At 42.7% G+C, this 13,910-nt stretch overlaps 1 protein-coding gene across 2 annotated transcripts in view; it reads left to right on the forward strand.

Moving 5' to 3' along the window:
* glrbb (glycine receptor, beta b) overlaps window positions 1–13,910 on the forward strand; it is a 228,152-nt gene that overhangs the window by 108,907 nt on the left and 105,335 nt on the right. For both annotated transcript variants that reach the window (XM_087979820.1, XM_087979821.1), the window contains exons 5-6: window positions 8,798–9,027; window positions 9,131–9,213. In XM_087979820.1, the coding sequence (XP_087835946.1) occupies window positions 8,798–9,027; window positions 9,131–9,213 (313 nt within the window). The remainder of the gene's footprint in view (window positions 1–8,797; window positions 9,028–9,130; window positions 9,214–13,910) is intronic.

The following is a 13,910-nucleotide window of genomic DNA, read 5'->3' on the forward strand; positions in this document are numbered from 1 at the left end:
TTCCAGCACCACTCTGACCTAAACTCTGATTTCCAGCATCTGCAGTCCTCACTTTTGCTGACCCGCACCAACCAACTCCACTGCACCGTGGCTGAACACTTAACTCCCCCTCTCACTCCACCAAGGACATGCAGGTCCTGGGCCGCCTCCATCGCCAAACTCTAATCACTCGACGCCTGGACGAGGAATGCCTCATCTTCAGCCTTGGGACCCTGCAACCCCAAGGGATCTCGATGTGGATTTCACCAATTTCTTCATTTCCCCTACCCCACCCCCTGCCAGATCCAACCCTCCAACTCGGCACCACCCTCTTGAACTGTCCAACCTGTCCATCTTCCTTCCCACCCATCCGCTCTACCCTCCCCTCCACCTATCAATTCCACCCCTTATCTACCTATCACATTCCCAGCTACTTTCCCCCAGCCCCACCCCACTCCCACTTATCTCTCAGTCACTGGCCCACAAACCTCATTCCTGATGGAGGGCTTATGCCCGAAATGTCGATTCTCCTGCTCCTCAGATGTTGCCTGACCTGCTGTGCTTTTCCAGCACCACACTCTTGACTCTCCACAGATGCTGTCTGACTTGCTGTGATTTCCGGCATTTATTGTTTTCAGTACTGATTCCAGCATCTGTAGTAATTTGTTGCTTCAATATGATGTCACCTCTTCCCTCTGGATGGTTTGCAAAGAATTAATACACATTATAGGAGGTGACAGTGCATGCCACAGCTCTCTTTAACCGAGAATCTGAAATCTAGTTTGCACTTTAGTTAAAGCCCATGTTTAACTCTGTTAGAGGAACACTTACATTCCTTTGATCGGTTAACCTGAAATAATTGGAGACTGCAGTTTGGCCCTTTTAATTTATACACCATTATGTTTACTATTCATTTAGTTAGCACAATGTTTCTCCTTTTGTGGTAATTATTTCTTTTTGACATGAATTTCACTGGACACTGGGAAAATAAAATGCTCAGAGACCCATGTAACTGAAAACAAACTTTGTTATATATGTTTAAATTATTTTTATAAACTTTTAATTTCTGTTAAGTGTCAATTGCACCTTATTTAAAGTTGAGTGTATTATGCTGGCACTGATAATATCTATCCCTAAGATGGGATTTGAATTGTCTTTCATTGAAGTCAGCCATATTTATGTTTTTTTTTAAACCAACTGGTGTGCCTCATTTTACCGTCCACGTACTTTGTCACATGTACTGCTCACCTCAGCATTTAATTTGTGCATTCTCTTCAAAATACTTATTATTAAATCAGAGTAATGACTCAAATTTCTTTTCAACTGCTTATGTTAGTTGTCTAGGTGATTACGGATTGCCATGTTGTGCTCGCCTCTTTGCAAGCTCTATCTTACCAGCTGTTTATGTTTCTGCTTCCACAAAAGCAAACAAGAGCATGTAGCATAATCCAGCATTAAAGGATTAATTACATATGAAGACTTTTTTAAAATTTTGAACACTTGTGGCAATTTTTATCATATTACCTTAACAGCAGATCTGTTTATTTTGAAACTTCCCTCCCAATCGCTTTCCAGCCTCTTTGTTTGCATTCCTGTTGTGCCAGATGCTTTTTATGTTTGGAGGGGAAATAGCAGCTGGCAATCTGCATGTTACTTTCCTCTCCCTGACTCCCTCAAGTGGGAGACACAGCTCCTTATCACTCAGTAACTTCGCTTTCTGCAGTGGTCTGTTCTCTGTTCCACAGTGATATTACTGAGTACACAGTTGTCTTCAGTTCCCCAATCCAACTCAGCTGTTTACATGATTCCTAATTGGTAATGGCAATTAATTGTCATTTTTGTTTTCTGAAAGGACATACTTCAATATGGCAATAGGAAATAATAAAAAGGGAGGTGCGGTTAATCAATTTGCTGAGCACCTCAAATCCAAAACAACATTTAGTCAAATTCGAAATAGCAATGACATTGAAAGTCAGGGTGAAATGCTTGGAATCCCTTTGGTCAATGATGTGTGAACATAGAACATAGAAAAGTACAGCACAGAACAGGCCCTTCGGCCCATGATGTTGTACCGAGGATTAATCCTAATCTAAAATAGAATAACCTATCCCATGCTCCCCTCAATTCACTGCTGTCCATGTGCATGTCCAGCAGTCGCTTAAATGTCCCGAATTACTCAGCTTCCACCACCACCACTGGCAACGCATTCCATGCATTCACAACTCTGCGTAAAGAACTTACCTCTGATGTCTCCTCTATACCTTCCTCCTAACACCTTAAAACTATGCCCCTCCTCCCAGTCAATCCTGCCCTGGGGTAAAGTCTCTGGCTATTGACTCTATCCATGCCTCTCATTACCTTGTATACCTCAATCAGGTCTCCTCTCTTCCTCCTTCTCTCCAGAGAGAAAAGTCTGAGCTTAGTCAACCTTTCTTCATAAGGCAAGCCCTCCAGTCCAGGCCGCATCCTGGTAAACCTTCTTTGCACCCTCTCCAAAGCCTTCGCATCTTTCCTATAATAGGGTGACCAGAACTGGACACAATATTTCAGTGTGGTCTCACCAGGGTCTTGTAGAGCTACAGCAAAATCTTGCAACTCTTAAACTCTATCCTCCTGTTAATGAAAGCCAAAACACCATATATCTTCTTAACAATCCTATCCACTTGGATGGCAACTTTGAGGGATCTATGCACTTGCACACCCAGATCCCTGTGTTCCTCCACATTGCCAAGAATCCTGTCTTTAATCCTATATTCAGCATTCGAGTTTGACCTTCCAAATGCATCACTTTGCATTTATCCAGGTTGAACTCAATCTGTCATTTCTCAACCCAGCTCTGCATCCTGTCTTTGTTGCGCTGCAGCCTGCAATAGCCCTTGATACTATCAACGGCACCTCCAACCTTTGTGTCATCGGCAAATTTACTAACCCACCCTTCAACCACCTCATCCAAGTCATTTATAAAAACTACAAAAAGCAGAGGCCCAAGAACAGAGTCCTGTGGGACCCCACTCAACACTGACCTCCAGGCAGAATACAACCACTCTCTGCCTTCTGACAGCCAACCAATTCTGAGTCCAAATAGCCAAATCTCCCAGTATCCCATACATCCTGACTTCATGAATGAGGAACCTTATCAAATGCCTTGCTGAAGTCCACATACACCATATCCACTGCTCAACCATCGCCGACCTGTCTCGACACCTCCTCAAAAAACTCAATAAGATTTGTGAGGCAATGACCTGCCCCTCACAAAGCCATGCTGATCTCTTTTAATCATGCTATGCTTTTCCAACTAGTCATAAATCCTATGTCTCAGAATTCTTTCCAAAACCTTGCTGCCCATAGATGTAAGACTGGTCTGTAATTGCCAGAGATTTCCCTATTGCCCTTCTTGAAAAGAGGAACAACATTCGCCCCCCTCCAATCCTTGGGTACGACTCCCATGGAGAGTGAGGAGGCAAATATCCTCACCAGCGGCTTAGCAACCTCCTTGCTCGCTTTCCGGTGCAGTCTAGGATAAATCTGGTCTGGCCCTGGGGACTTATCAATCTTAATGTTTTCCAAAATTTCTAGCACATCAACTTCATCAGTCTTGATCTGGTTAAGCCTGTTTCCCTGCTCCTCAAAGTTCTCATTCACAACATGGTCCCTTTCCTTCGTGAAAACCAAAGCAAAAAGCTCATTTAAGGCTTCCCCTATCTGCTCAGACTCCATGCGCAAGCAGCCTATGCTATCCCTGACTGGCCCTACTTTCTCCCTGATCATTCTCTTAATCCTCATGTATGAGTAAAATGCCTTTGGGTTCTCTCTAATCCTTCCCATCAAGCCTTTTTCATGCCTCCTCCCGGCTTTCCTCAGTCCATTTCTGAGCTCCTTTCTAGTAAGCCTGTAATCCTCCAAAGCTTTGCTAGATCCTTGCTTCCTCCACCTTCCTCCACCTGCCTTCTTCCTTTTGACAAGAAGCTCCTCTGTTCCCGTCATCCAAGGCTCCTTAATCTTACCCCTTGCCTGTCTCATAGGAACAGATTTATGCAAGACTCGCGAGAACTGCTCCTTAAACAGTTTCCACATGTCTATTGTGCCCTATCTGTGGAACAATTGCTCCCAATCTTTACTTCCCAACTCCTGTCTGATAGCGTCATAATTTCCTTTTCCCCAATTAAGTATCTTCCCATGGTAACTGCTCCTTTCCCTTTCCAAGGCTATGGTAAATGTGAGGCAGTTGGGGTCACTGTCACCAAAGTGTTCTCCCACCATGAGTTCTGACACTGTCCTGGCTCATTGCCGAGCATCAAATCCAAAATAGCCTCTCCCCTCATCAGGCTGTCTACATACTCAGTGAGGAAACCCTCCTGAACACACCTGACAAAAACGGCCCCATCCAAACCATCTGCACTAAGGAGGCTCCAGTCAATATTGAGAAAGTTGAAGTCACCCATAGCAACAACCGTACTACATCTGGATATTTCCAAAATCTGCCGGCCTGTGAGTTCTTCGATCTCCCTACTGCTAGTACAGGATCTGTAGAAAGACCCCAATAAGGTGGCTGCTCCCTTGCCAGAACATCATAATCCCAAGTACTGATCCATGCTCTGAGTTTATCACTCTTACTTCTGACACTCCTTGTGTTAAAGCAGACACACTTTAACCGAACCCTTTGTTTCATCACATGAAAAAAGCCTTCCTAATGATAGATTCACTATATCCTGTCACTGCCCCATCTACAACTACCCCCGCTCAGATATGTAGCTCTGGTTCCCACGCCCCTTGCCAGACTAGTTTACACCCTCCTGAGTCACACGAGCAAATCTCCTACCCAGGACGCTCACTTAAAAAAAACAATCACTTTTCTTCCCGGCAGTCCTCGCCGCTCTGTAATAAAAAAAATGGAGGCCCGACTCCGGAGGTAAGTCCCTTCTATGTGTAAATGTTTTTCACCACCTACGAATTCAAGCCTGCATGCTATACTTGCTGCATGAGGACATGAATTGCATGATTATGTGAGGAGTTGCAAAATAATATGAACACTGTGAGATCATCTCCAAATTATAATGGAAGAAGGGTCATTGATAAAGCAACTGAAGATGGTTGGTTATGGGGTTGTGCCCTCAAGTATGCCTGAGGGCTAAGATGGTTGGGCTCCAACAGCTAACAACCACAAACATTTGTCTTTGTGTTAATAGAGATTCCCATTAATGGAGAGATTTCCATATGACTTCCATTGATTTCAATTTTACCACAACTTCTTTTGTTTAATGCTGCCCTGATATGATTCGCACCTCAGCTTTGGTCTCATAACTAGGTTTTCCCCACCCTTTGAACTGTCAGCTATTCAAAAAGGACAGTAATTGTCAATTTATTTACTTTTTAAAAAGTGTAACAATCCTTCAGCAAGGGTCACTGGACTCAAAATCTTAACTCTGTTTTTCTGTCCGCAGATGCAGCCAGACATGCTGAGTTTCTCCGGCACTTTCTATTTTTGTTTCAGTAATCCTTCAATACTCCTTAACATTCAAAGCAGTTCTTTTCCCATTTCAATTCACAATTAAAAGTATAGAAAATAAGAAGATAGAGTGTCACAGTGTCTTTGGGCTGATAGGCTAAGGAGATACTAAAAGTATTCTGTATGCAGTGGTGGCCCAAGGCTAAATCTGGGACCAGGAGGAAAACCCCTTCACAGAAATGAAGAAGCTTCCACTTTTTGGATATTCTTCGATCACCTTGTCACCTGCTACTCATCAGAACTTATGTAGATGATTACTGAACCACTTAAAAGCAAGTTCCAGTGAACATTGCTGACATTATAATCAGAGCAGTATGATCATTCCCTCATTATTGCTCAATTCTAATCAACAGAAGTGACCAAAATTACACCCTGTTTGCACTTAGCAGAGAAAGCTGTTGGGAGTCGGATTCCAACTCCTATAGCTCAGAAACAAGAATGATCTTACTATAGCAAAAACTCACTTCACAAATCACCTGAAGCTAAAACTTCTAAAATACGACTGGTCAGTTGACACAGCTTAACAGTGAATGTGAACATAATCCAATGTTGAAGATTTTCTGTTCTGATGCTGTTACTGGATGCCATTCATCTGTAAGCTTACAATAGAAATGGACATTAGTATTACACTTAATAACGTTACAACCTTGTGGGTATCTGTAAACACAAATTACTTAATATTTTTGTAACTTTTTTTGTAACTTCAGCTTTTATGCAAATCAGAGCTGCCAAATTAAAAACCTAGCATGCAAATCAAAGTTGGTAGAAACTATAAAGTTATATAACAAATCTAGCTGAGATTACCATACAGAGTTAGTAGGCAGTAAGTCCTACCTGTATGATCCCAGTTTAATTACACAATCTTTCTATGCAGAATTCCAGTCTCTCTCCTTCAAAGACTAACTGCCAACTTTCCATGGGTCGCACCTTCCACATATATAGAATTCTACCAATACAAGCTTCCCTGTTTAGCGCTTGTTTTAGGATCAGATTGATTGCGCTGGCATGGATTGACAAGACGTGCCTTTGCTTCCACATAGAATAGGTGATTCTGGGCATTCAATCCATCAGAGTGAAAGAAAGAGTGGCAGCAAACCTAAAAGTGCTTTCCAGTCCCTCCGAGTCCACTGATCTGACTCAGCTTGCTGACCACCGCTTTGCTTCTGTTTCTTCCTCTTGTATGCGGAAGTGATCGCCTTGTGGTATTATCACTGGGCTGTTAATCTAGAGACCCAGATAATGTTCTGGGGACCTGGGTTCGAATTCTGCCACAATAGGTGGTGGGATTTGAATTCAGTGAAAAACAAATCTGGAAATAATCTAATGTCCTTTTAGGAAGGAAACTGCCTTGTCTGGTCTACATGTGACTCCAGATCCACAAAAATGTGGTTAACCCTTGGCTACCCTCTGCATAATTAAGGATGGGCAATAAATGCTGGCCTAGCCAGTGATGTCCTCATCCTGTGAATGAATAAAAACAAATCACATTGCTTCTGCAATGTAACTGCTGCCTTGTTAGTATTGCTTCCAAGTGTATTATAATTGTTACAAATGTGATACAAATTCATAAAATCCTTGGAAGATGTTTATACCCGAAACATTGATTCTTGTGCTCCTTGGATGCTGCCTGACCTGCTGTGCTTTTCCGGCGCCACACTTTTCGACTCAAAATCCTTTTCAAATATTTCTAATAAGTAAGTAAAGATTTCCAAAATATTTTAAAGTAATTACATATTTCAGCCTCCCATTCATTGAATCATATAACACAGAAAAGGTCCATGAAGTCCACACTAATTCAACTTTCCAATGGTTGGTCCATAGCCTTGAATGCCAATAACATGTCAAGTGTTCGCCATGTACGTTTTAGGGGCTGAGAGTCTTCCGGCCTCTACTGCCCTCCCTGACAGTGCATTCCAAATTTCCACCACTCTCTGGTGGAAAAGAAAATCCTCAAATCCACCCAAACCTCCTGTCCTTCAATTTAAAATTATTCTCCTTCATTATTGACCCTTCAACTTAGGGGAACAGCCTCTTAATCTTACACCCCTTAATCAGGTAACACCTTAACCTCTCTGCTACTAACAATATAATCCAAGTATATCCAACTTTTCTTGCAGATAAAATGCTCCATTCCAGGCAACATCCTGGGGAATTTTCTCTGCATCCCTCCAGTGTAATCACAATAATCGTGCAGTGTGGCAATCAGAACTGCACACGATGTGGCCTGACCAATGTTCTGCACAATCCAATATAACCTCCCTGCTCCTATAATCGGTGTCATGACTGATAAAGGGTTAATTTCCTCATTAACTGCCCTGCTGCCTTAAGGGATCTGTGGACAAACAATCTCTCTGTGCTTCCTATTGTCCTGCCATTCATTGAGTACTCCCTCATCTGTTATTTCTTCCAATGTTCATACCTCACACTTAAAAGGGTTAAATTCCATCTGCCGCTGATCTGACCAACCTGCCTATAACTTCCTGTAACCTCAGATCTTAATCTTCATTATGAACCATTCGGCCAATGTTATCTGCAGATTTACTTAGCATGCTGTCTCATCTATGTTGATGCAGACAGAAACAATAAGGAATCCAGCACTGATCCCTGTGGTGTGCTACTGGACACTGACCACCAGTAACACAAATAGCTTTCTACAACTACACTGTACCATCTACCATTCAGTCAATTTTGGATCTAACTTCACAAGTTAGCTATGATCCCAAATCAAATAGGCATTTCTTTGAGCACACTTCTGAATAACTGTCTGTTTTATATTGTGTGAGAGATATATTCCAGAACATAACTGCCTTATAAAGTTTAGCAATCATGATGGTAAATAAGAATTCTGATCATTTCAATGAGAAGTCCTTTCAGATGCTGATCAATCTGCTGTGTATTTCAAACTTTAGATTAGATCAGATTACTTACAGTGTGGAAACAGGCCCTTCAGCCCAACAAGTCCACACCGACCCGCCGAAGAGCAACCCACCCAGACCCATTCCCCTACATTTACCGCTTCACCTAACACTACGGGTATTTTAGCCTGGCCAATTCACCTAACCTGCACATCTTTGGACTGTGGGAGGAAACCGGAGCACCCAGAGGAAACCCACGCAGACACTGGGAAGAATGTGCAAACTCCACACAGACAGTTGCCCAAGACAGGAATTGAACCCGTGTCTCTGGCGCTGTGAGGCAGCAGTGCTAACCACTGTGCCACCGTGCCACCCGATTTAGATTTATGAAATTTTCTATTATTTTTGTGTTTTGTTTCACTTGCAATTAATTTGACTCAGTCTTCTGTTCTAATAGGACTACAGAGTCAATATATTCCTGAGACAGAAATGGAATGATCCTCGACTTAAACTGCCAACAGATTTTAAAGGTTCGGATACACTGACCGTGGATCCCAAAATGTTCAAATGTTTGTGGAAACCAGATTTGTTTTTTGCAAATGAAAAGAATGCAAATTTTCATGATGTAACGCAAGATAACATCCTTCTCTTTATATTCCGCAATGGTGATGTACTGCTGAGCATGAGGTATGAGAAAACTGACTACTACACAAGAAGCTTTTGCTGAAAACACTCAATATTGATTACTGAGAAAACCGAATGATGTTTTCCTTTTTTTGTCATAATTCAGGTTGTCAATAACTCTTTCATGCCCACTTGATTTGACGCTGTTTCCCATGGATACGCAACACTGCAAGATTCAACTGGAAAGCTGTATGTTTCTTGGACATTTACTGTAAGATAGATGTATGAGTGTTTTTGACTTGCAGACAGTTGCTGTTTACATATAGCTAGTTAACCTAACTTTTTAATGTGATGTCTCATTTAAAAACTAATAGTCTTTGTCATTCTGATAAAGGAACATTTCAGCCAGAAGGGTTCATTTTTATTCTTGCTGTGGGCAGTGAACTGGTAACATTGAATTGACAATCTTCATTGGTGTATAACTGTTGGCTAAGTGTGAGGTGATTCACTTTGGTAAGAGTAACAAAAAGATGGGATACTGGGCTAATGGTCGGATACTTGGTAGTGTGGATGACAGAGGGATCTTGGTGTCCATGTACACAGATCTTTGAAAGTTGCCACCCAAGTAAATAGTGCGGTGAAGAAGGCATATGGCGGGCTTTTATTGGTAGAGGAATTGAGTTCCGGAGTCCTGAGGTCATGTTGCAGTTGTATAAGACTCTGGTGCGGCCACATCTGGAGTATTGTGTGCAGTTTTGGTCGCCATACTATAGGAAGGATGTGGAGGCACTGCAACAGGTACAGAGGAGGCTTACCAGGATGTTGCCTGGTATGGTAGGAAGATCATATGAGGAAAGGCTGAGACACTTGGGGCTGTTTTCATTGGAGAAAAGAAGGTTTAGGGGTGACTTGATAGAGATGTACAAGATGATTAGGGGTTTAGATAGGGTTGACAGTGAGAATCTTTTTCCACGTATGGAGTCAGCTATTACAAGGGGGCATAGCTTTAAATTAAGGGGGGGTAGGTATAGGACAGATGTTAGGGGTAGGTTCTTTACTCAGCGAGTCGTGAGTTCATGGAATGCCCTGCCAGTAGCAGTGGTGGACTGTTCCTCTTTATGGGCATTTAAACGGGTATTGGATAGGCATATGGAGGATAGTGGGCTAGTGTAGGTTAGGTGGGCTTGGATCGGCGCAACATCGAGGGCCGAAGGGCCTGTACTGTGCTGTATTGTTCTATGTTCTATGTTCTATGTGATCTGTACATTCATGTGAAAAGAAGCCCATAATCACATTGAGTTCCTACACTGATCACAGTTTAGTCACCCCACTAGTGAAGATTTGTAGGTGGATGCCAGATGAGGACTGAATTATGTTTGAATGTGATAATGATTTCAGAAGTTATCATGTAGACTGAAGCATCAGGAAAAGTAACTCAGGCAAGGTACCCTGCAAACTTTATCTGTTTTGTTAAAGGGGGAACATTTGGGAGAATCTTCTTTGTTTTAATTGTACTTTTGTATGGAACTCTATTCTATAAATAAGAGAGAGTTTGAGCACAAAGAAAGTACAAGTTTATCATGGCATTGCTGCTGATCTGGTGGGTGTGAGACTTCCAAATGCAGTTGATATAGTGCTGCACAAGTGTGGATGCAAAATTGGTTAAGTAAAAGGAAACCATATTGCTTAAAGGATGTTTTACAAACTGGAGGAAATTTTTGCAGTTGATGTCTCCAGAGGTTGGTGTTAGAACTCCTGATCTTCTTGAAATATATCATGTCGACCTTGATATAAAGGGCGCAATTTCAAAATTTGCAAATGACATGTAAGTTGAAGGCATTGCATACTTTGAGCAGGATGGTGCAGAACTTCAGAGGATGGAGTCAAGCTGATGAAATGAGCAGCAAATGAAAGAACAAAGAAGACAAAGAAAATTCCAGCACAGGAACAGGCCCTATGGCCCTCCAAGCCTACACCGATCCAGATCCTCTATCTAAGCCTGTTGCCTATATTCCGAGGATCTGTATCTCTTTGCTTGTTGCCCTTTCATTGATCTATCTAGATACATCTGAAATGACGCTATCTTGCCAGTCTCTACCAACTCCACTGACAACGTATTCCAGGCACCCATCACACTCTGCATGAAGATATTTCCATGCATATCTCCCTAAACGTCTCCCCTTTCTCCTTGAAATTGTGACCCTGAGTAATTGAGTCCCCCACTGTCTTGCCTCTTATGATTTTGTAGACCACAAACAGATCACCCCTCAACCTCTGTCTTCCTAATGAAAATAATCCCAATCTACTGAAACTCTCTTCATAGCTAGCATCCTCCATATCAGGCAACATACTGGTGAACCTCCTCTGTACCCTCAGCAAAGCATCCACATCCTTTTGGTAAAGTGGCAACCAGAACTGCCAACTCTTATACTCAAAACCCTATCCAATGAAGGAATATATGCCGTATGTCTTCTTGTTCACTCTATCGACCAAGTTGCCACCTTCAGGGTACAATGGACCTGAACACCCAGATCTCTCTGTACATCAATTTTCCTCAGGGCTTTTCCACTTACCATATAGTTCGCTTTTGAAATGGATCTTCCAAACTGCAACACCACCCTTTTGTGCCAATTGAACTCCATCTGCCATTTGTCCACCCAACTTTCCAGTCTATCCATATTCTCTGACAGTCCCCTCCACTATCTACTACTCAACCAATCTTACTATCGTCTGCAAACTTGCTAATCAGGCCACCTGTACCTTCCTCCAAATTATTTATGTATATCACTAACAACAGTGGTCCCAGTTTGGATCCCTGTGGAACACCACTGGTCACAGTTCTCCATTTTATGAAACACCTTTCCACTACTACTCTCTGTCTCACACTGCCCAACCAGTTCTCTGTCCATCTAGCTAATACACCCTGGACTCAATGCGACTTCACTTTCTTCATCAGCCTACCATGGGGAACCTTACCGAACGCCTTACTGAAGTCCATGTATGTAACATCTACAGCCCTTCCCTCGTCAATAAACTTTGTCATTTCCTCAAAGAATTCTATTAAATTGGGAAGACATGACCTTCCCTGCACAAAACCATGCTGCCTATCACTGACAAGCCCATTGTCTTTCAAATGTAAGTAGATCCTATCCCTCAGTGTCTTCTCCAGCAGCTTCCCTATCCCTGACGTCAGGCTCACCGGTCTATAATTACCTGGATTATCGCTGCTAACCTTCTTAAACAAGGGGACAACATTAGCAATTCTCCAGTCCTCCAGGACGTCACCCGTGTTCAAGGATGCTGCAAAGATATCAGTTAAAACCCCAACTATTTCATCTCTCGCTTCCCTCAGTAACCTGGGATAAATCCTATCCGGACCTGGGGACTTGTCCACCTTAATGCCTTTTAGAATATCCAATGTTTCTTCTTCCATATGCCGACTTGGCCTAGAGTAATCAAAGATCTATCCCTAACCTCAACATCCGCCATGTCCCTCTCCTGGATGAATACTGATACAAGGTACTCATTAAGAATCTCCCCCATTTTCTCTGACTCCACGCATAACTTTCCTCCTTTGTCCATGAATGGGCCAACCCTTTCTCTAGTTACCCTCTTGTCCCTTTTCTACGAATAAAAGGCTTTGGGATTTTCCTTAACCCTATTTGCTAAAGATATTTGATGACCCCATTTAGCCCTCTTAATTCCTCATTTCAAATTGGACCTACTTTCCCGATATTCTTCCAAAGCTTTGTCTGTTTTCAGTCACCGAGACTTACATATGCCTCCTTTTTCCTCATTGCTCACCCCTCAATTTCACCTGTCATCCATGGTTCCCTAATCTTGCCAACATTTTCACAGGGACATGTCTATCTTGCACTCTAATCAACCTCTCTTTAAAAGCATCCCACACATCCAATGTGGATTTACTGCTCCCAATCCACATTCCCCAGCGCCTGCTAAATTATAGTTGGGCCTTCCCTCAATTTAGCACTCTTCCTTTCGGAACACTCTCGCCTTTGTCCATGAGTATATTCTTAAACTTATGGAATTGTGATCACTGTTCCCAAAGTAATCCACGACTAAAACTTCAACCACCTGGCCTGGCTCATTCCCCAACACCAGGTCCAGTATGGCCCCTTCCCAAGTTGAATTATTTATATACTGATTTAGAAAGTCCTGCTGGATGCTCCTTACAAATTCTGCTCCGTCTAAACCTTTTAACACTTAGTGAATCCCAGTCACTTTTGTGAAAATTAAAATCTCCTATCACCACCACCCTGTTGCTCCTACACCTTTCCATAATCTGTCGACATATATGTACCTCTACCTCATGCTCGCTGTTGGGAGGCCCCAACATTGTTACCACACCCTTCCGATTTCTGAGCTCTGCCCATATTGCCTCATTGCTCGAATCCTTCATGGTGCCCTCCTTCAGCACAGCTGTAATATCCTCTCTGGCCAGTAATGCAACTCCTCCACCCCTTTTACCTCCCTCTCTCTCCCACCTGAAGCATCGGTATCCTGGGATATCTAGTTGCCAATCATGCCCTTGCCTCAACCAAGTCTCAGAAATAGCCATAACATCATACTCCCAGGTATTAATCCAAGCCCTAAGTTCATCTGCCTTACCTGCTACACTTCCTGCATTAAAATAAATGTACCTCAGACCACCAGTCCCTTTGCATTCATCATTCCACTCCCTGCCTACTATTCCCCTTAGTCACGCTGACTTCATTTTCTAGTTCGTTACAGGCTTTAGTTCCTACCTCCTTACTGTGCACTAACCACCTTGCTTGGTTCCCATGGCCCTGCCACATTAGTTTAAACCCTCCACAACAGCAAAGAGGTTATGTTAAACTTCTGTGAAATGCTAATTTGGCTCAACTGGTGTATTGTGTTCTAGCTGCCTTCCTTAAAGGAAGATGTGGAAGCATTGGAGACAGTGC

The sequence above is a fragment of the Chiloscyllium plagiosum genome, unplaced genomic scaffold (assembly GCF_037043375.1).
Source record: "Chiloscyllium plagiosum isolate Xiang-an unplaced genomic scaffold, Cpla_swu_hap1 HiC_scaffold_36, whole genome shotgun sequence".
In the NCBI taxonomy this organism is placed as follows: Eukaryota; Metazoa; Chordata; class Chondrichthyes; order Orectolobiformes; family Hemiscylliidae; genus Chiloscyllium; species Chiloscyllium plagiosum.